This window comes from Hemibagrus wyckioides, linkage group LG12, assembly GCF_019097595.1.
Source record: "Hemibagrus wyckioides isolate EC202008001 linkage group LG12, SWU_Hwy_1.0, whole genome shotgun sequence".
Classification (NCBI taxonomy): Eukaryota; Metazoa; Chordata; class Actinopteri; order Siluriformes; family Bagridae; genus Hemibagrus; species Hemibagrus wyckioides.
The window spans coordinates 9,356,336-9,379,603 of NC_080721.1; the positions used below are offsets into that span (position 1 = coordinate 9,356,336).

Genomic DNA, 23,268 nt, shown 5'->3' on the forward strand with positions numbered 1-23,268 from the left:
TCTCTGCTGCTGTTATTTGGCTTGTTGAACACAGAATAGATCGGCACACCGAGGAGTTAGTTACTATGGTCACGGTGCTGAGGAAGGACCGCTGTGCCAAGCTAAACACCAGCCAAATCAAGCGAGCAGCAAGCACCGTTTCTGAACCATGCTGGAAAGATATTTGTATCAGTGATTAAAAGAAACACTTATTTATGAAATATCAGCAATGAGATGCAGACACGAGATCCCTCACCGGGACACAGGCAATTACATTTCAAGCTTTTATTAAAAGTTTTATTTACATTCTATAGAACACTTCCATGGGTGTTGAATGAAATGCATTTTGGGTCAAAACAAAATAAAAACACCGGCAAATTCAGGGTCTGGGTCACTGAAGTGGCTTGATCGACATTAAGCCATTGGCAGACAAAAGTCTCAACAGTCTAATTAGATCTTAAAATAAAATATACGCTTACAAAAAAAATAGAACCAAACTTCAGTGTCTCAATTCCACAGAGACTTGCTGCTTAGCTATATTACAGCCTGATACACGTTTCTTCTACAAAAAAAAGGGGGTGAAGTAATGGCAGGAGCACCTCCACTCCCCCACCCAGTTCGGTTCAGTCCAAGTGAAGAATTCCCAGTCTCAAGTGCTGCTCGCTTCCTCCGCTCCGTTACTTTTGGATTCTGAGGATCCGTTCTGTTCCGTGTCAGAGTTCTCCTTCCGCATCCCCTCGTCCTCTTGTCCTTCTTCTTGTCCTGTCTCTGTCTCCTTTATCGCATCTCCTTCCTGAGCTTCTGCCTCACCTCCTTCCTGAGCTTCTGCTGCACCTCCCTCCTTCTTGCCCTGCTTGTCACGGAAGACCTCCACACCCACCATGCGCAGGTAGTGGAGACGCTCGTTTCGGGCCACGAAAGCCCTGATGGAGGTCTTTCCTCTCCAACCGCACAGATCTATGGGGCACTGAGGAGCGCTGGGATCACTGAGAGGAGGGAGATTAAGAAGAACATGAAGTTAAAGAAGAAATGATCCAGGAGTAACAGATTGTGTGTGTGTGTGTGTGTGTGTGTGTGTGTGTGGTGTGAGATAGATAGGAAAGGGAAAAAAAAATTATAGGTGAGGGTATAGAGAAATAAACAGGTTACTAAAGTAAGGAGCAAAAACAAAGACTGAGGGGCATAAAAGTTCACGAGGACCGAGGCATGTAAACGAGGCATATGTGAAAGATAAAGATAAAGAGGTGCAGAGACGAACAAACAAAGGGGGCATGACAAGGCATGATAGTAGTCCTGACACTTATCACTCGGTCACGGACAACAGCTCTCCACCAGCATCAACCAATCTGAGTATCTCTGAACGTACAAGCCATGAAAATACTCTGTATAGACCAACAACAATAATCTGTCCCATACCCGAGAAGGAATAATTTAGGTGGAGGTGGTAGTGGGGATGGTTATGCATAAGATTATAGGTCTTATACAGCGCAGGGTCAGCCATGATACAGCGCCCCTGGAGCAGGGGGAGGTTGGGGGCCTTGCTCAACAGCCCAACAGTGGCAGCTTGGCTGTGCTGGGGCTTGAACCCCGATCATCCGGTCAACAACCCAGAGCCTTAACCACTTGAGCTACCACCGCCCCAGCATAAGCATAATTACATTAAATAAAATAACATTTTCTTAAGTTCCATGTATTTAATACATGTTTCTTACTATCACTGGAATTCAGCTTTTCTGATAATATATCGTTATGGTGCTCAATCATTCGAGAAACTCGATCTAATCAGAACCTGCTGAAACACGCACAGGAATTCAGCATTAACTAACCAAGCAAGATAGACACACCTACAGCATGCTCCACCAGCCTGGGAGAGAGTTGACTAGTTGAAGTATAAAAGCTGCTTATAAGCACATCAGAAAAAGAAAATGTACTTTACAGGATACTGTCATAAAATACAACAGCCAATCAGGGTAAATATTTAAAAATAAATAAATAAATAAAATAAAAAAGCAGACTCCAATTACAGGAGAGAAAACTATACCTATCCACCGCAGCCAAACAAGAAGCAGAGCTTAGTGAAGAAAATTAAAAATTAGTCAGACTGATTCATACAAATTGTACAGCTACTAATAATGACCTGGTAAGAGTACTGATCCTTGAGGGACACCTTTGTGGAAAAGGGAACAGCGGATTTATGTGCATCAATAAATAACTAGATCTAATCAATAACATTTAGCCAGAACTGCTTTGGCAAATTTTGCCAGACAGTTCATGAAATTTCTGGAAACAGTGGTTTATACTGAGATATTTTTCTCTCAGTAATTAAAAAAAAAACCCCCACAACTTTCAAAATAAGTGCCTGCTGATCTGCCGGCAATCTGTAGCTCAGCTGGCTAATGTTAGTCGCTAGCAAACAATCAGTAAAAATATGAATTTATTGTGTGTTTCAGCTAAAGTACTTATACAGTTAAATAAATACAAACAGCTGAGGAAACATCCATGTGTACACACACACAGACAGAGAGGACTGATCCCTGAGGGTCACCTTGTGTGAGAGACAGCAGATATGGAGGCTCCAAATATGAGGCATGTCAGAAATATCAATAGTACAAAAGCAAAGTCATGCATCACCATATAAATAGCCGCACAGAGATTTACCACAATCAGAAGGCTGACATCAGTGTCAGCAGGAAGAAGCAAACCATTAGTGACTCTCACAAGCGAGTTGTCACATAATTACAGCTGAACTCAAGGACTCGGTGCTATTTCCTGCATATGTGATGGCCTGGTGTAGTCAGAAGCTACTGACGCAATCTGACGCATAACTATTATTCTACAGCTGAATTCAAAATGGCTTCCCGTTCTCGCTCTGTATAAAGGCTTTTACAAGAATTTGACTTCATGTAGTACGTCAATTTATGGTCAGTAGGAAAAAAAGCCAAATTTATGCTGACTTTAAAGCATGACTGTGAATCTGAGCATGAAGACGATGTACTAGGATTCAGTCCGATATTAAGTATGTATGAGCATGTATCCATGTAGGAGTGTACCAGAAGTGTATCCTACACACACTCTGGTAAGCAGAGTCCTGATAACGAGGCCGCTGATGTGAAACACAGATTCCTAAGCGAGACAGACGACGAGACGCTATTTCTCCACCGTCAGAGCGAGTGGCCTCCGTCAGCCCGAGTCGTCTAATTATCACACGGGAGCGGCGTCCGCTCTCCGCCGTCTGCCTTCCCGCCGTTTGATGAACAGTGCGGGTGACGTTGCGTAGATCTTAGTGTACAAACAAGACGACTTTTATGAGGCGAAAGTGGTAGCATCTGCCTCTCTTCCTCCCTCGCACACAAACAAACACAAACAGCTGAAGATTCTTGGCAGCCTCCCTGAAGCCTTGGCTATTTCAGTGTCCTGACTCCGGTGTCAATTATGGGAAAGAAATAAAGTTAGAATGGTGCAAGCACTTACTTCGGATCAGGTTCATATCTTAGGACGATGCTGCCCATTTCTGGAAGATAAAGAAAACAGAAAAGCACTTCAAAAAAAAAAAAAAAAAAAGAGGTACTCTGTAAAACGGCTGCCATTTTGAGAACCGAACAGAAACCTGACTTCACTATTTCAAATAGCATAAAAAATGCAAGGATTTAACCTTTTTTTTATATTTCTGTCATTATTATAACTTAAATCAGTGCTATAAAGAAAGAAAACCAAGCAGATTATCTAGGTCAAGATGCTAGCTTGTAGTTAATATGTAACATCTTGAGCTTGCTAACGTTACTGCTAACGTTAATATTAACCAAACTGTCTGTACAGAAGCTCCAACATTTTCTCAGTCATCTGACATTTAATCTTGTGTTTAATATCTCTCTGGAGATTTTTTAATATTTAATCCAGAAGCACAAACAGACATGTTTACCCAGCAGTGTTAGCTAACTAGCTAAGTACCTCAGCCACAAGCAGTACTGCCTTTAGCAAAAATTTGTTTACTGGTATTGAATGAATCTCCATATACTGAGACTGTTTTATCCTCTAATGACATTTTAAATGCTTTGAACCATTCTCCAGAATAGGATAGACTGTGGAAATGAGATTTAAAAAACAAAAACAAACATGAAAACTCAAAAATTGTGGTAAGATTTCTGCTAGCTGGTGTGGAGTAAGCAGTTCAGGGAAACCTGCTTATTTTAATGGCAAGTCAAGGTACACTTCTTTGACAATTCTTTATTGTAAAGTAAGGTGAGTAATTTTATCTATTTTCACATCTTGCTACGTTTACGCTTTGCAGCAAAGAAAGAAATTAAGTCTCAAATATGGTGAATGTGACCAAAAAATCACTCTAGGATATAAAATGCTACCGTCCAGTAGAAATGCTAATCACAGGAAGGTTACAGGAAGCCGCCCTTCTATTACATTGACATTTACATGCAGTACCATTAAAAATCCCTTTGTGCTAGTAAGACATCAGACAAATAAAAGCTGTAAATGCTGCTTTTTTACACAGGGAATGCATTAATAAGTAGTCGGTTCATCCTTAGAAAGATTCTTTATATAACAAATGACAGGAATCACCCTTGATAAAGAGGAATTTCTTCGAACAAATTTACTTAAAGGTTAGATTTCTATGTGTGGTGAAACTAATTAACCACAAAGACATTTTGTCAGAACCTTGTTCCTCTAATCATTACCAGATCCAATAAGTCTGGAGCTTATAGTAGATAAGGAGATTTGAGATATGATTGAGACACTAACCGAGTTTCTTGGCCTGGGCGTGAGCGTCATCACTCAGCCTGCTGAGGAAAGGATTCTCCTCAGTCAAAAGGACCTTCACGTCCTCCAGGCTAATGGTGAGGACACGTGCTCTGATGTAGGGGCACAGAGTGTAGATACCCTAAAAAAATGTAAAAAACAGATCAGGCTTTGTGCAGAAGTTTTGGCCCCCCAAGCAAGTTTCAATCCTGATGTTGTCATTGTAGGTTCATTGGAGTTTTCAGCCAATATATTACCCATAATCCTCCACATTGTTGCCATTTTCAACACCAAGCAAGCAAGCAGTAGTAGTTTGGTTAGCCTTCTTACCCAGGTACCATAAGAGCAAAGTCTGGACATGTGGCCGGAGCTAAAACTCACAAACGGCCGAATTAACGTCTGTTACTAAAGTTGTTTCCCTGCTGAAACTAACGTTTTTCCCATGTTTTGAAATAACCTTTTCTGTCAAACTCAAGATGCCTGAAATGTAAATAATTTGAGCAGCTTTAAACAGTGATATTTTCAACAATTATCTTTTCCTAGAAACGTTTCCTCCTTATTATTCCTGTCCAATTTGCCATCTTTTAGCTATGGAAAATTTAAAATAGCCAACTATTCCATAATATAACAAGTCTATAACAAGTTCCATAGTCTACATAATATAACTGAGCTGCATGATATACCTAGTGCTCTCACTCCTACTGTAAACAAATATTTGATATTTAGCCGTGGAACATGTTTCTTTGCGTGCAAAACATCATCTGGTAAGATTTGCTTTGTCTTTTCATTTCAGATGAAAAGCATTTGCATAACCAGCTGTGTTTGGGAATAAATCGCTAAACATTAGACTCGTCACAATCATACACTGCCAAACAAACTATGACAGAAACCTAGTTCCCACACCTCATCTGTAACAGACGCTGTATGTAACTATTTTTGGGGACTGTGGTGTGGTTAGTGTGGTTGAGGTGTTGAATTATTAATGCTATCTGATTGGACTGTAACGAGAACCCCGGTCTGTGTTTACTAAATGATGGACACTACACTTTCTTCAAGAACAGTTTGTTTATATTCTGGCTGCTAAAAAAAAGTTATTTTTCATAACTGGGTTAATCCACAGTGATGAACGTCATGAGAATGGTTGCTATTCTGTAACAATGTTGTCTCCCTGGAGGCTTCTCCTGCTATGATTAATAAAGCTAAACCAGCCATGTTATCAGCGTGGTCAGGGATTGCATGGTCCCTTAATGATGTCCCTCAATGTTCTCATTATCTTGTTTATTTATTTATTTATTTATTTTTATTTGGTATGACAGTTGGTGTTGTTTACAATGACAAATCCTGGATGGATTATGCTATCCAATGGCAATGAATAAGAACTTAGATCACAATAACCTGTGATTGAATTGCGAGTGGTACTTTACGACTTGCATGGATAGTCATGTGGGAAGAGGTATGCTTTATCACACTGTCGAGAACAACAGTTCAAAACATATAGCATGTCTAATCCTTCACTCTTGACACTCATATCGATGCTTCTCTGGAAACATAAATAACGGTACTTTAGAATATAGCTGGATGCGTCAATATTTTATGACCTTTTTATTACATGGAAAGTTAGAGCTTGTGATGGCACCAACCATGAAAGCATCCTACATGCACTCTAGCTGGGTGTATAACATTTATGTATGAGACAGACTGTCCATTCATCCATTTGACCATCAGACCATTCATTAGACCATCCATTCATCCGGAATTCCACCCACACATCAATCTATCCACCTGAAAGTCCAATCCATCCATTCATCTATCCCACCTGACTCCCACCCATCAATCCATCTGACCTGACTCCTACCCAACTGATCCATCTGACTGACTGACCACCCATTCATCCACGCGAATTGACACCCACCCTCTCATTCATTCATCTGATCTGACCCCCACTCCAAACACCCACCCACCAATCCACAAATCCAACCACCCACCCATCAATCTATCCATCCAACCATCCATCCATCCATCCATCCGAATGACCAGACACCCATCCATCCATCCGACTTCAACCCAACCATCCATCTGAACGACTGACTGAACACCCCCCCCACCCATTCATCTGACCCAACACCCACCCACCCACTCATCCATCAGACCTCCCATGCACCCACCCATCCAATCCATACCCCAAACCACCCACCCATCTGAATCCATTGGAAATCACCAACCCACCCATCAGATCACTTACCCAACCATCCATCCATCCATCCGATCACCCACCCACCGATCCATTAGACCTCCCACGCACCCACCTATCCAATCCATACCCCAAACCACCCACCCATCTGAATCCATGGGAAATCACCAACCCACCCATCAGATCACTTACCCAACCATCCATCCATCCATCCGATCACCCACCCACCGATCCATTAGACCTCCCACACACCCACCCATCCATCAGACCTCCTACGCAAACCCAATCTGAATCCATTGGAAATCACCAACCCCTCGGATCACCCACCAACCATCCATCCAACCAGACACCCAACTACCCATCCTCTTATCCATCCATCGGCTGGGATTGGAGAGTATTTTGTCAGGCTTTACTTGGATTTAAAGCTCAGCTTTGTTGTGTCATGCTCAAAATATCAGGCTGGAATAAAGCACTGCAGGAAGCACATATTTTGCTCAGCATGCAATCTGTATACATTTCCTCTAATTTAGGTTCACATCCTACCTCCTGGGCCAGTCTGAAGGCACAGCCAAACTGCTCTCCATCATTATTCCGTGACCATACTTTCACTCCCGTGTTGATCACCTGAGGAGGAAAACAGCTCCACATAAATCACAGAGGAACATTTCCGACTGAAGCTGCTGACATTTACAGACATGTGTGTGCGCGTGTGTCCTCTCCTGAATGATCCGTCTCAGTCTTATAAATGCCACCCAACCCATCCCACTCTCGGCAGATGGCAAGTCAAAGTGCTAGCGCAGCGCCCAGAACACAGACGTAGCTGGAGCTGCTCTGAGGCCCATCTGCTCCAGTACCACGCTCCATCACTTCTGCAGGTGAGGTGGATTTCAGGGCTTTTGATGTTTGCAAACGTGTGTCACTGGAGTAACATCCGTCACGTGTTCTCATACGCATCATCTACCCAAGAACAAATATTTCCTCAGGCTTTTAAATGCCTGGGCAATAAGATTTATGACCTTAGGGACGCCATATATATATATATATATATATATATATATATATATATATATATATATATATATATATATATATATATATATATATATAGAGATTTAGAAAAATAATCTCAACCCAGCAATATTTCACGTTGAAATTGTTAATAAAACACACATCATGTGTTTCATTCTTTTATAGTAATGTTTAATGATGCAGAAGCACTGTGGTCCTTAATAAATATTAAAGGAGCCATCTATATTTTTAAAGCCCTCTGCTGCATGTGACGTGGCTTTGAAATTGTTCCAGTCTCACTTAATGTTCAATTATGTACGACTTGCAAGTTAGATTATAAGGAAAAGAAACATAACTGAGCAGCAATGTGACAAACGGCTGGGGGCGGAGCTTTCTTTCTGGGCCAGAACGCGGTCAAGCAGAGCCTGAAGTCGAGAAACTCACAAGATCCATTGTATGAGGATGTTGTGAAATACTGTTACTCAAATAAATCATGAATATTATTATCAGAGATTATTACACATTAAAAAAAAAATACTAATTAATCCTTACAAACAAAAATACAAACAGCTTCTTTAATCACGCTCTATCTTAGCCAAACAAAATATGTTTTAATTTTAAATGAAATCCTGATGAAATAGGTCTATAAATATCGTGACGCTTTTAGAAAACACATCTTGTATTATAGCATGTGTGTGTGTGTGTGTGTGTATTTGTTCTCACCTTCATTCTCTCGCTGTTGTTGAGCAGGACGTTGCGGAGCTCCTTGGACACCATGTACAAGTGTCTTTTCTTTCCCTCGTGTGTCCTGGTCAAGACGTTCAGCTTGGGGAAGTCTGGAGTGAGTTCATAGAACGTTCTGGAACAAATCCAAAGCCGGTTAAAAACAGATCTAGAAAGAGCGATGCTCGCAAACAGATACACACACACACACACACACTCTCAGATTCATTGTTAAATAGTGTGAGGCGTATGGTGAGGAGACGGAAGTCATCGAAGTCAACTTCTTGTGCTCTGCGGGTTTCTAAAAATCAACCTGGAACTGTGCCAAGAGTACCATCTCCATATGGAGCTTCAATCTGAGGAGGATTCCTCTCGCGCTGTTTATTTTATCGAGAGCAGTGAAAGGTGTTATTTATTCCGTACAAAAAAAACATCATAACAATTGCACACGTTTTTGTGGCGCATCCATCATGCAAGTCCCTGTGGAATTTGTTACTATAGACACAATAACATATTAGAAGGAGCGCATTCGTGTGTAACCCTTTAACGTGCCTTATGACTAGAACTGCTGCCACCATCTGACCAATCAGCATCGAGGATTCATCATGGCAGAATTTTACTGTGGCAGAGAAAGAGCTACTGCTGTGAATACACACCACGTCTCCCTGAGAACAAAAGTGAAGCATCAGCTTATACTGCTGAGATTTTAGCGTGCATCTAGATGCCTAGTGGGAGGTTTATCAAACGTTTATGCGCTAGTTTGATACATTAGCAAATTTAATATGCGTTTAGAATGTGTGTGTGAGTGTGCTAGCATGGCACTCAGATTCGCTAAACCTCAGATATAGTGTGTGTAAACCTATGAATAGCTGACAAAGAAGATTTATGTTTTGTATTTCAGCTGTATGGATTGTGTGTGTGTGTGTGTGTGTGTGTGTGTGTGTGTGAATGGACAAGGTGAAGAGAACAGAGCTCACTGGATAGGAGGGAAGACTGGGTCATCCTCCGTCAGAAACACAAAGGGATCTTCTTTGAAGCCAAAGAGCTTCATCTTCTTTGAAGGCGGAGGGCTGGAACAGAGAGCCAAGCTTATCAGGACACACCACAAACCCTACAAGAGAGGCCATGAAAGAGCCAAAACTGACACAAAGGGCCTCACCCACACACTCCGTCTTTCTTAGGCTCGGTCTGGGGGGTGTTTTCCAGAACGGCGTCTCCCTCGGCCGCTGTCTCAGTCTCTCCCTCCTCAGGCTGCGCTTCCTCGCTGGTGGTGCTGGTGGCCTCTTTATTCCGAAGCTGGAGGAAGGGAAAAGGTGAGAGGAAGTGGTATTGTTAGAAACACTCCGACAAGCTATTTTAAGGGCTCTAATTGGGCTGCGAAAGGCAAGTAAGAGATGAGAACATACATCAGAAGAGAAGGAAAGAAAGAAAACATGAGAATGTTTAACTGCTGCATATAGCGCATATCTACAGATGCTGCCATCGAGTGCTGAAAGCAAGGACTTCCATTTCCTCGCAAACAGATTTAGATTTAAATCCCTGCTTTAGAGCTCGGCCCCGAGGACGAGGCATACTTTATTCGGCTTGAGCACTGGACGGCCTCGGGGCTCATGGATATAAAAATCATCTCAGGATGGAAATGCAGCTTAAGGTTTACTTCACAAGAGGATGTCTAGAGATACAGAGTGGCTGTATTCGACATAGCGTGATCTAAAGCACGTTACACACACCGAACACCACCCAAAAGCAGTCCAGCATAACTTTTGTGTTGCATTGTGGGAATCAGGCATTACCTTTCATTCTGGGATGGAGTACAATCTAAACAAGGCCACATGCTTGATTCATATGTCCTTAATGTATCTCATAGGTGCTTACTTTCGGAAAGCGGCGGTTCCACGGCATGGGCCCCTTCTTCACCAGCACAGCCACGAAGAATCCTCCGGTGTTCTGGTGATGCGGTAGTATCCTCATACTGCAAACACACACACACACACACACACACTTCAATTAATACACACCAGAACACACTGATATGAGTTTATAAAGGCAAGATGATGTTAGACAGACTGATGCATTCATTCACATAGAACTGGATCCAAAAGTCATAAAAGCCTCATTTCATTTTTCACCAATAGATAAAAACATTCATAATGTATGTTATATATTAATATTCCATGTCAACAAAACACGTCTTACATGGAATAGATCAAGTTATAGTCATTTTTAAGGAAAGATAAATGTCTTGCAAATTAATTACAATATAGTACAACCTTTTAGAAGGATTTCTGAAATAACGAACAAAAATGACAGATATAACCAACACTATGGAATAACAGGCATTATTTATCATTATTAAAATTCACTACAACATATCTGGGTCTCGATAAAAAAAAATAAATAAATAAAAAAACCAAATAAAAATAAAATAAATAAATAAATAAATCCTGGTCAAACATCGCCCCCTGGTGGATCAATGCAGTATCACCGAATCTCCGGGCTCCTCTGATCGACTGGACAATGCACTAAAAGTATATACTGTTTTTGTAAAGAAACAGTACGTACTTTAAAGTGTGTAGAAAAACAGTATTCAATCAGTAAACAGTATTCTCCATCACACAAGGTTTCGTGAGCAAATATAAGCCGAAAGTGTGTATGGACGGATCATTTCAATATACTCCGATTTGGGAGGCACTTAATTCTAATCTCTGATACTATGTAGGATGGATAGGTGAATTGGGACACAGCAATAAGATTAATAAGAAGGAAGAAGGAAAGAAGGAAGAAGGAAAGAAGCAATACTCCGAGTCGTCTGAGCTCACCATCTCTCCAGCTGCATGCTCTTCAGTTTCTCAGGGTCAGTAGGAGGGAACATGGAGGGTCTGATCTGAGTGTGACGACTCGTGGGAACTTCGGACCAATCGGAATACCACTGACCCTCTTTGGTCATCACCTGGAGGATTACAATCACAGAGTCTGTATTATTACATGGAATGTATTATTATTAGTAGTAGTAGTAGTATTAGGTTACTTTGCAAAGAATTAAATTATATTTAAAAACGATGCAACTACGAACCATTAACTAGGGATGACGTAGTGTGAAAAGATCAATCTCATGGCAAAGCAAAGAGCATGTGCAGTAGTCTGCACTCACAGATTGTCCCAGAATATCCACAGACTTGTAATATTGCTGATTTTATTTTGTGTCAAAATTTTATTTAAATTTGTACCTTCCTAGAAAAATCATGTTGGATCATTTTAAGCTCAGGCGTACTTGTTTGTATTTGAGTTTATTAACCTTATAAGCTTCATGGGCTAGTTCGGGAAGAGGTACTCAAACAAGCTTCTAACTGGGCATTTCAAAGCCAGATGTAATTAACAGAACCGTAGCTTCGGCCTTAGATGCTTGCTAATTCTGTCCTGAGTGAAAATACGATGCCTTGAAGCCTGAAGTTTTGCCGGATCATTACCTTCCAGGACGTGATACCAGGCATGTACTTCAGGCCAGGCAGGTCAGCAGAGGCATCCGCCAGCTCGAGGGCACCTGAGAGAGACAGAGGATATAATCGTAATATGTTGATATGAGGTTTGGAATAAGGAAGAATTTAAAGAATGCTAATGTTATTATTAAAACGCCTGTGAGTCTGATTAATGTAGCTCACTAGTCACCTAGCTGTTTTCTAAAGACACATAAAAGCCAAAACACCACATCATTTTAAACTACTGTGTCTGAGGGCAGAGTAAATGTGCAGTCTGCCCTCTTCCACATACACGAACTTAACTAATTAATATTTAATTTTCTTGGTTCGTTTTTAGCTGTTACTTTCTCTCAGACTGCAGCTTAACTAAGCCAAGAATATAAATATAAATATATACACAGTTCAGGCATAACATTATGACCAGTGAGAGGTGACGTGAATAAGACTGATGATCTCATCATGGCACCTGTTAGTGGGTGGGATATATTAGGCAGCAAGTGAACATTTTGTCCTCAAAGTTGATGTGTTAGAAGCAGGAAAAATGGACAAGCGTAACGATTTGTGTGAGTTTGACAAAGGACCAAATTGTGATGGCTAGACCACTGGATCAGAGCATCTCCAAAACTGCAGCTCTTGTGGGGTGTTCCCGTTCTGCATTGGTCAGTATCTATCTAAATTGGTCCAAGTAAGGAACAGTGGTGAACCGGCGACAGGGTCATGGACGGCCAAGGCTCCACTGATGCACGTGGGGAGTGAAGGCTGACCCGTGTGATCCGATCCAACAGATGAGCTATTTTTGCTTAAGTTTCGGCAGCAAAACGGGAGACAACACAATATTAGGCAGGTGGTCATACTGTTACGTCTGCTCAGTGTATACATCACTTTCACATCTATTTGTAAGAGCTGAGAAATGTGGAAAAGAAGAATCTGTTGTAGAAATGAAAACTAGACAATCGGTTTTGGATTTAATGAGCAGCACCATAGCTGCAAGCCCTGAGTAAATAAGACATTGAGAGGTGAGATCAGAGCTGGTGTACCTTCACTCTTCTCCAGCAGCGAGGCGATTACTGCTTCATCCTCGATGGGGTTCAGAGAGCAGGTGGAGTAAACCATCCGCCCACCTACAGCCAGCTGCTCCACGCCACGCACCGCAATCCTCAACTGCAGCCTGGTAAACAGTGATGCACACACACACACACACACACACACACACACACACACACATCAACAACAGCTGGCTGATAGAGACGATATGAAAAGAAACCAATATATACAAACTCCTCACACAAAATAATATTGAGCTCAAAGGCTTTTTTTGAGAAAACAAATTCACACACAAACACCCACTCTCTCTCTCACACACTCTCACACAAACACACTCTTTCTCTCTCCCACACACACAAACATACTCTTTCTCTCACACTCTCTTTCTCTCTCTCTCACACACACACACACACACACACTAAATTCAGTGTTTAAAGTGAACACAGTGAACTCTAAAGCACATCCCACACATTTATTCTCCTCTCCAGGCTGTCAGGAATAATACTCTTAGCTACTGAAGATAATTAAAGTGTCCCCCTGAGCAACACAAGAAAAAAAAATTGTTTCTTAATCGTTTATAAATCAATTAAAAAAAACCTTTTACGTGGATATTTGCTATTTAACCGTATTGCTGTAACATGTAATCTGAGTGTTGCATTTATTTTTATTTTATTGTCTTACCCATGGAGGTGGAGACTGTTGCTGGTCGTCCACTTCTTCCAGACATCAATGTTCTTTCGCATGGTTCCATCTCCGCTGTGGACACACAGGTGAGGTTTGGTTAATACGTCACGGTGTCCAGACCATTCATTTCCTAGAACAGCAGTTCTGAGAGTAGTTGCATAATACACACACACACACACACACACACACACACACACACACACACACACACACACACACACACACTGCTACCACCACCATGCTATGGTGAGTATTTTCTCCATGGTTTTTCCTCTATGATTAAACTAAGTTTTAACACAGCGCTGTTGAATTCTTCATTCTGATTGGTCAGATATTGACATCACCACATGCGCTTGTTCTAATGCAGCATCATTTCTATAGTAATAGCGACATGTATGGCCAATGTGTCCTATTAAAGATGAAAAATGTACAATAATTCCATCAGTGACTAGCAAAAGGCACACCCAGAGGGAGTTTTCATTGTAGCAGGGAACTTTAAATCAGGCCAACATGAAAACTGTCCTCCCTCACTTCCATCAGTATGTGGATTTTCCAACCAGGGGAGGAAATAAACTGGATAAGGCCTACAATAACATCAAAGATGCATTCAGAGCAGACCCCAACCCCCACCTCGGCTCCTCAGATCATCTCTCCATTAGGCTCATTCCAGCATACAGGCCTCTGCTAATCAGAGAGAAGCCCTCTGTCAAGCAGGTGAGGGTTTGGACTGAGAGAGCTATGAGTGCACTGCAAGAGTGTTTTGAAAGCACAGACTGGAGCATGTTCAGAGCAGCAGCAATGTACAATCAGCACATCGATGTGGATGAGTATGCTGTGTGTGTGTCAGGATATATACAAAAATGCATGGAGGATGTTAGTGTCACCAAGAACATAATCATCCGGGCCAATCACAAACCCTGGATGACTGCAGAGATGCGCGCCATGCTGACAGTACGAAATACAGCTTTTAGATCAAAAGACATGGTGGCACTTCGAACAGCCAGAGCCAACCTCAACCAGACCATCAGAACAACAAAGCACACATATGCACAGACAATTCAGGACTTTTTCCATGATTCCACCAACACTAGGAATATGTGGCAGGGCATCCGGGCAATTACAAACTACAAGCCAGCTCAGATGCCCTGTAAGGATAGCATAGACTTCCTCAACCAACTGAATGAATATTTTGGAAGGTTTGAGGCACACAATAGGACACCAGCAAGAAAAGCAGTACCTCACCTGGATGAGCAGGCACTGACCCTTGAAACAACAGCAGTCCGCATGATCTTAAAGAAGATCAACACCCGGAAGGCAGCTGGGCCAGATGGCATACCTGGGCGGCTGCTCAGGAAGTGTGCCGACCAGTTGGCCCTGGTTCTGACGGACATTTTTAACACCTCCTTGAACCAGGCCATTGTACCATCCTGTTTCAAGACAGCCATAATCACACCAGTACCAAAGAAATCCACTATAACCAGTCTAAATGACTATTGCCCCGTCGCACTCACTCCAATTATGATGAAGTGCTTTGAGAGACTCATAAAGCAACATATGGTTTCCAAACTCCCCTCCACATTCGACCCATGCCAGATTGCTTATCGGCCAAACCGCTCCACAGAGGACGCCATCTCCACTGCACTACACCTAAGCCTTCAGCATCTGGAGGAGAAGAACACATACGTGAGAATGCTGTTCGTGGACTTTAGTTCAGCGTTCAACACAATCATCCCCCAGCATATGGTAACAAAACTGGCACCCCTGGGCTTTGATACCTCCTTGTGTAACTGGCTGTTAGACTTCCTCACCGATTGGACCCAGTCTGTGCGAGAGGGCAAGAACACTTCCTCGGTCATCACTCTGAGCACCGGCTCCCCACAGGGCTGTGTCTTTTCACCCTGATGACTCATGACTGCGTTGCCAGGTCCACTGCTAACCACATCATCAAATATGCCGATGACACAACAGTAGTGGGCCTCATCAACAGGAGGTGGAACAACTGGTGGAATGGTGTGGGAAGAATAACCTCTTCCTGAACATTGACAAAACTAAGGAGATTATTGTGGACTTCAGGAAGAGCCAGCCATGCCACGCTCTGCTGCTAATTAACAACAAAGCAGTGGAGATTGTGGGAAGCACCAGGTTCCTAGGGGTGCACATCACAGACAGATTAACCTGGACTGAGAACACCGCGTCTCTGGTGAAAAGAGCACAGCAGCGACTGCACTTTCTCCGCAGGATGAGAAGATCATATCTCCCCACTCCAATTCTTACCACTTTCTACCGAAGCACCATAGAGAGCACTTTGACAAACTGTATCTCTGTATGGTGTGGCAGCTGCAAAGCTGCAGACTGGAAGTGTCTCCAGAGAGTGGTAAGGACAGCGCAAAAGATCACTGGGACTTCTCTCCCTTCAGTCCTGGAGATCGGACATAAACGCTGCCTGTCTCGTGCCCTTTTCTCGTGAATTTTTGGATTCATAAACATTTTGGAAGGAGTCTCCAGCGTCAGTCAGAAAGACTTCAATTGGATGGTTTTGTGTGTTTTTTTTTTTTTTTAAAAACATGACAAGCTTCTTTAAGAAAGAGAAAGAAGAATGGTTGGCGAGGTAGGAGCCTTAGAAGGAAGCTCGAAAGGAAGCTCGGACAGAAGGAAGGAAGCCCGCAAGCTCAGAAGGAAGCTCAGAAGAAAAACTAGAAAGAAAGCTGGAAAGGAAGCTCAAAAGGAAGGAAGCAAGCTCGGAAGGAAGGAAGGAAGCAAGCTCGGAAGGAAGGAAGCAAGCAAGCTCGGAGGGAAAGAAATAAAGACAATAGTAAGCAAATTGTGTTCCTTAAATATCACTTATATTGTGTTCACATTTGTGTATTATAATAAATAAGAAGTCACTAAATCCATTCAAATTTGCAGAATGGTGTGTTCTAGATGAGCATCACATTAGATTTTTATTACCAATTTAAAAACCATGAAGGTTTTCATGCCAGGTCATTGCTGTGTCAAATATTTTGAGACAGGAAACCATCAAGCAAGCTTCCTTTCACCAAATGAGCTCACACACACACACACACACACAGTGACTACAGTACAGATCTTCTTTTACTAAAAATGGAAGAAAATAACCCCAAACTGCATATTTGAGGCTTTCAAACTGGAGCAAACCGATCCTGCAAGCCATAATCATACCTTCACTATTCCTCTCTGACCATCTCACTGACACTGAAATGCTCGGGCAGCTGAGACAAACTGACCACACGGCGAGTGTACGCCGTTTGCCCCCTTTTGTGGCACCAAACAAGCCATGTTGTTGTGTAGAACTGCGAGGCTGGAGACCCACAAAACCAAGAGCACACACTGAGATGTGACAGGAAAGTGCATGCTGGGATCACAGCTTTCAAAAATGTAGTTGGGGAAAAAAAAAAAAAAAGAAGATTCTGGTATGAATGTGGGTGTGAAGTGTATAAAAATATAAACCACATGGTCAAGTCTACAAGCTACTTTTGTGCAAAAGCGTGTAAAATATGCTGTTCGCTGGAGCGGAGCATCTTCAACACATCGTTTCTCCAACATCCAGGTCTTAAACAGTAACCTTTTCCTGTTTACTCGTGTGTCGAACATGCCTCCGGCAGCGTCCACATGCTCTAAATTTAACGTCCGTAACAGAATTCTTGGCCCGATGGCACTGATGTCAAGATGCCAAGCGTTGAAACTGAACTGTCTAGGCTTTATACTGGAGCTAACTTTAGATTCCAATGACTGCGGTGGATGTTTGCTCAGCATAGTCGTTTCATTTCAAAACCCAAAACGCAAACAAATACAGCCACACCCCCTGAAAACATATGCATGCGTACTGCCCAGGTTTTAATGCTAGTGTACGAGCAGGCTGTAAGAGCTTGCTGAAATGATAGGACTGATTGGTTCGACGGATGCCTCAGACATAGCGTTTATACACTTTTACCAACAATCTTCAGAATCTTAATGAGTTCTATACACAGCAGGAAAAGCTTTGTGAGACAGCCATTGGAGTAAAAAGATTGTGACTCCTTAAAGATACACTATATTGCCAAAAGTTTTGAGACACCCCTCCAGATCACTGAATTCAGGTGTTGTTTTTCAGGGCTTGGACTTGGCCCCTTAGTTCCAGTGAAAGGAACTCTTAATGCTTCAGCATACCAAGACATTTTGGACAATTTCATGGTCCCAACTTTGTGGGAACAGTTTGGGGATGACCCCTTCCTGTTCCAACATGACTGCACACCAGTGCACAAAGCAAGGTCCATAAAGACATGGATGAGTGAGTTTGGTGTGGAGGAACTTGACTGGCCTGCACAGAGTCCTGACCTCAACCTGATAGAACACCTTTGTGATGAATTAGAGCGGAGACTGAGAGCCAGACCTTCTCGTCCAACATCAGTGCCTGACCTCACAATTGCGCTTCTGACCTAGGAATGGTCAAAAATAAACACACTCCTGAACCTTGTGGAAAGCCTTCCCAGAAGAGTTGAAGATGTTATAGCTGCAAAGGGTGGGCCAACTCCATAATAAATTAATGTGCATTGTGCAATATAGTGTATTTAAAGCTTTCTTGGGGAAAAAACAGATTAATAAAAGGAATTAAAGCTGCAAGAAGCTTCATTAGGGACCAAGCACCCAGATTCTCTGAGCCACACATTGACAAACATCCTCCAATGTTGCCAAAGCAATAACAGGAAAGCAGAGCCATAACTTGTGGCTAGGGAATTCAATACTGATATGTAGTCTCACTCATAGTGCAGGCTTTCATTCCATCCAAGCAGAAGCCACACCAGAGTCTACTGAAAGCCAAGATCAACTGATAAATCAATTGGAATCAGGTGTGGATGAACAAATGAGCAACAGCTACTATTGTGCTACTGATGTAGCTGCTAGGTCTGTGATCTCTGTTGTTGCCTGTTGCTACACTGACACTTAGACATGTGTCAAACTGACGTGACACAAATCTGATGAAGATTTTGGTGGAAGAATAGCAATAATGGTTGTTAGATGCAAGTATTATAACACTGTGTAAAACCTGTTTGGAGGCTTTGTCTATAAATTCTTTAGCCCATTACGGGCAAACTGCTTGGAGTACTCATTTAACTTTTAAGAAATTTTTTCAGGCTGGTCTGAAGATGACATCTGCCAAATTTGATGGTGATTGGGCATAATGTGTAGGAGGTGTAGCAAATTTACTAAAAACGTTATGTCTATAAAAAAGTACTCCAAAATTAGGCACAAATTTGACCAAGATGGTGGCGCTATAGCACTGGCAAGCACTTGGCCGAAATTTGGTGGGAATGTTCCTTAGACCCTCGACAATCAGTGTGCCAAATTCCACAACTTTTTACCAGATCTACCAGGTTTTATGGACTGCTATAGACAAAATAGCAAGAAGAAGCAGCAGAAGTAAAATAACAATAGGGTGCTTACACAACTGTAGTTCTTCGCCTCCTATTAACATGGATAATGCTGAATTGGTCAAAATTTAGCCTGAATTTTGTTGTACCAAATTTCACAACTTTTTACCAGATGGCTTCCGTAGTAATCCTAGCCAGAGGAAGACGCAAATGTAAAATAACAATAGGATGCCTACACACACTTGGTGCTTGGACCCCTAATATCTTAGATAATGGTGATTTGTAGGAAAAAAATGGACCCCTGGGGATCCCTGGAACTGAGTTTGAGAGTGAGAGCGAGCGGTCTGGCATGTGAGACTAGCTGGGTGTTGGTGGTCTGCTGTTTTTTCTCTCATGTTGACAGAATCCTGGGATGCCACAGAGAACAGTTCTCCTCTGAGCAGATATGTTATGAAGCTGCTAGAACATGAAAAGAAAAATAACTTGGAAATATAATTTATCACTTTCTTAGCTTCAGTTACTAAAATCTATTTATCTCACTAGTGGACAGCATGATCACTGTTTCGGACATTTTTAACATAACATACAACGCTAATTGCATCATATTTGCTTCAGGAGTTTCTGAGACCTACATTGTTGTAAGTCAGTAAATTTCCATAAAAGCCCAGTGTATCAAATATGATACAAAAATCATATGTATAAATGATTATCAACTATTTTGTATTTTGTTTAAAAAGTCCACTAAACACTTCAATTAAAAAATATATATATATATAATTCTGTCAACTTTGTCAGACTTTACAGGAATAAAAATGACCGCTAATCAATTATTATAATTAAGAGTTTAGCACAATATTTTATTTTATTTTTTATTATTGTATTATAATATTTTATTACAATTAATATTATTAAATGATATTCCTTTGACTGTTTTCTTAATGGTGAAATATGTACGCCTATGCCGGTCCAGTGAAGAGCATGGGGAAAAAGGGATGGTGTGTGTGTGTGTTCTCTCTCACCTGCAGGGGACATCACACAGCACTCGGTCATAGAACAGGATGTCCTTCTTTCCGTTGTTCTCCACTTGCAGGCGTGGGATGCAGGAGGCATCATGGTTCACCACCATGATACACGGACTGTTCAGCCTCTTCGCCTGGTGCACCAGCAGGTAACAGCGCTTATTATCCACGTCGTTAGCGATGACAAAGCCCTCTGTGTAAGAGAGAGAAAGACACGGTCAGGTCTATAGATAGTTTCATCAATTCGATTCTTTGAGACTTAATAAAAGCTAGTGTCTTTACCAGGAAAGGGCACATTCATATCAGAATGGAGCATCTCTATCAGCTGAGCCGTCTTCGATCCTGGAGCAGCACACATATCCAAGATCTAACCAAACACAAGCATGATCCGATTTAAACACATGCCACAAACACAAAACGAAGCAAACTGTGAACAGTACCTTGTGATGAGGTTCGATTTTCAGCAGCAGAGGGGGAATCATACTGACCGCCTCCTGGCGGCTGATATTTCCCTGAGAAGTAGAGAGGAATTGGTTATAAGCAAAACAAGGAATTAACAGTGAAGTGCCACCAAATCCAGAGACTCAAAGCAATCTGTGATAATACGGAGATCAAGTACAGCCCTCAACACACTAATACTAAGCTTTAGAATCAAGAAATAACAATCATGAAGCCAAGGGTAACTCTTAACATGATGCTCCCATCACCATGCTTCACAGTATTAGGGTTCTTGCAAGCATTAATATATGTTCTTCTTCAGATCACAGATGTTAGAACTAAGGGCATGAAGCCTTTATTATCACCACATATACATTACAGCACAGTGGAATTCTTTTCTTCACATATTAAGGGCCTTACTCAATTGCCCAACAGTGGGGCTTGAACCCTGATCCTTCAATCAACATCAGCCAAGAGCCTTAACCACTTGAGCCATCACAGATGTTGACACACATCTGCCATTTTAAATTACAGCTTATCAACTCAGTCATCGTTGCCTCCCATTTATTATGGGATGCACGCAATTTTAGTGTTGATACACCACATGATAAACAACCACAACGAGAGCGTTTTACTCACAGATTCAGTCTCGCTCACTAAAAACTGGTGGAACTTCTCCAGAAGCGGAGACTTGCGCAAGATCTTCCTGCTCATGTTGGTATGCCAAGCTAGTTCATCTGGGTACCTGAGATTCCACAAGAATCACGCAATTACATTTTACACATTATACAAACACAGTGGATTTTAAATAAATAAATGAATGAATGAATGAATGAATAAATAAATAAATAAATAAAATTAAAACATTTATTAAATTAAAGTTAATAAGTAAACAAAATAAAATAAAATAAAACAAAACAAAACTCTTACCAGCTTAGAGCCTGAGGGGCTTCAATCTTCTGTCCTTCGATCTCCAGGTCCTGGATTTCTTTAAAGTATTTCTCTTTCAAGGTATGTAGGATCTCTTTGGCGTGGCTATTTAACATAAGAATTACATAATTACAACTTAAAGAGAAACTGAAGTGAATTATCGTTGTAGATAAACAGTGCTCAGATGATCTCCTCACAAGCAGACGCTTGAGACCAATACTGGTTTCATCTAAAACGACTTTCCGCAGTCCAATGCCCTGATTTTTTACTTTTTTTTTTGGGCATTCTTGGAAGGAGTCTCCAGTATCAGTGCTTTGTAACAAGCAAAGAAAAAGCTGCAACTAAGTTTTCTGGCACTAGAAATGATCAATTTTCTATCCCAGACCATCTTGACTGTCTTTATCTTATAGCAACACACAGTCATATTTTATTGCTCTGTAGTGATTTTTAATATCAGTCCATTCCATTTCTGTAGCACTTATCCTACACAGGGTCACTGGGAGCCTGGGGTCTATCCCAAAGGAATCAGGGCACAAGGTGGGGGACACCCTGGATAGCGTGCCAACCTGTTACATGGCACAATCACACACACACACTATAGACAATTTAGAGATGCCAATCCACCTACAATGCATGCCTTTGGACTTGGGAAGAATTTCCCAAATTCTTTTTAAAGCATCCAGCTACAGGATTAGTGAGTTAAAGCCCTACAGAAGACAAGACCCAGAAAGAGGAAGACTGTCAAGCTGATGTTGAGGAGGTCTGAGTAGAACATCTGAACCACAAACTTTGTGGAGCGTCTCTGTAAAAGTTCACCTTTTGTAGCCTGTGATGCGGATGGTGGCAGGCAGCGGCTCTCTCATAGCCTCCATAAACCCCTCAAACTCTCCTTCAGGAACTATCTTCAGCTCCTGGTAGTACTGCTCAAACAGCTTGTTCTCCTTGATGATTTCAGCATAGCCTGCGCCCCAGCCCTGAGATCAAAACATAGCCATGGGGTTAACAAGTTAACATACTAAAAGCTGGGAAAATTCAGACAACTGTTATAGACTATAGAGGAATGTAAGGGTCAGCATCTGTGAAAGTGTAAGGACAGAATCCAGCAGTTTGGTGACTGTCATGCTCCTAGACATCATATCCCAGTTAATAGTGATCAGGTTCATTTGGTGCGTTCACAGTCACCAGGTTGTTCTGCTGTTACTGACTTTACCAGATTTAGAGAGCACATGGACCCTCTAGCACAGACTTTTCACTGTGTGATGTTCAAACAAGGCAGGATTTGTGCCATCAAGAGAGTGTTCACTAGAAATAAACACTTATATTTCCTTAGTTTATTGATAAGAAGAAGCACCATGCAACAGAAGGCTTCACACTTTAAAGCCCACACAGTGCTGGTGCACTCACAGCTAAGCTAACAAACTCACAGCATCATCTCTGTTCCTCTTTCCTTCCGGTCGTCCATCTTTGAAGTTTTGTCTATTCCTGTTTCTTTTACCCATGTTGGAAAAACACACGACTCGGGATATAAACCTACGAAGCGTTATTGAGACTGTGAAGAAGAAATCCTGCTGTGTGTAAACTCAGCTCAAGAGAGAAGAACTCGTGGGGACTCCTTATGACACACGCGCCGAAGTACAAACGGCTCAGTATGAACTATC

At 41.8% G+C, this 23,268-nt stretch overlaps 1 protein-coding gene across 2 annotated transcripts; it reads right to left on the reverse strand.

The window, feature by feature from the left end:
- Positions 1–249: 249 nt before the first annotated feature.
- nsun2 (NOP2/Sun RNA methyltransferase 2) lies at positions 250–23,248 on the reverse strand. Of its 2 annotated transcripts, none has more exons than XM_058404688.1 (19): positions 23,035–23,248; positions 22,427–22,584; positions 21,611–21,715; positions 21,320–21,425; positions 20,683–20,754; positions 20,525–20,609; positions 20,243–20,435; positions 13,852–13,926; positions 13,164–13,294; positions 12,118–12,191; positions 11,470–11,600; positions 10,526–10,622; positions 9,810–9,946; positions 9,628–9,720; positions 8,651–8,786; positions 7,463–7,543; positions 4,732–4,870; positions 3,451–3,490; positions 250–965 (listed from the first exon to the last, which is right to left on the reverse strand). In XM_058404688.1, the coding sequence occupies exons 1-19, from the start codon at positions 23,107–23,109 to the stop codon at positions 629–631; spliced, it is 2,265 nt and encodes a 754-aa protein (XP_058260671.1). In that variant the 5' UTR covers positions 23,110–23,248; the 3' UTR covers positions 250–628. The 2 variants fall into 2 exon arrangements, with proteins under 2 accessions (XP_058260671.1, XP_058260670.1); XM_058404687.1 differs by having other exon boundaries at positions 13,852–13,998.
- Positions 23,249–23,268: the final 20 nt, after the last annotated feature.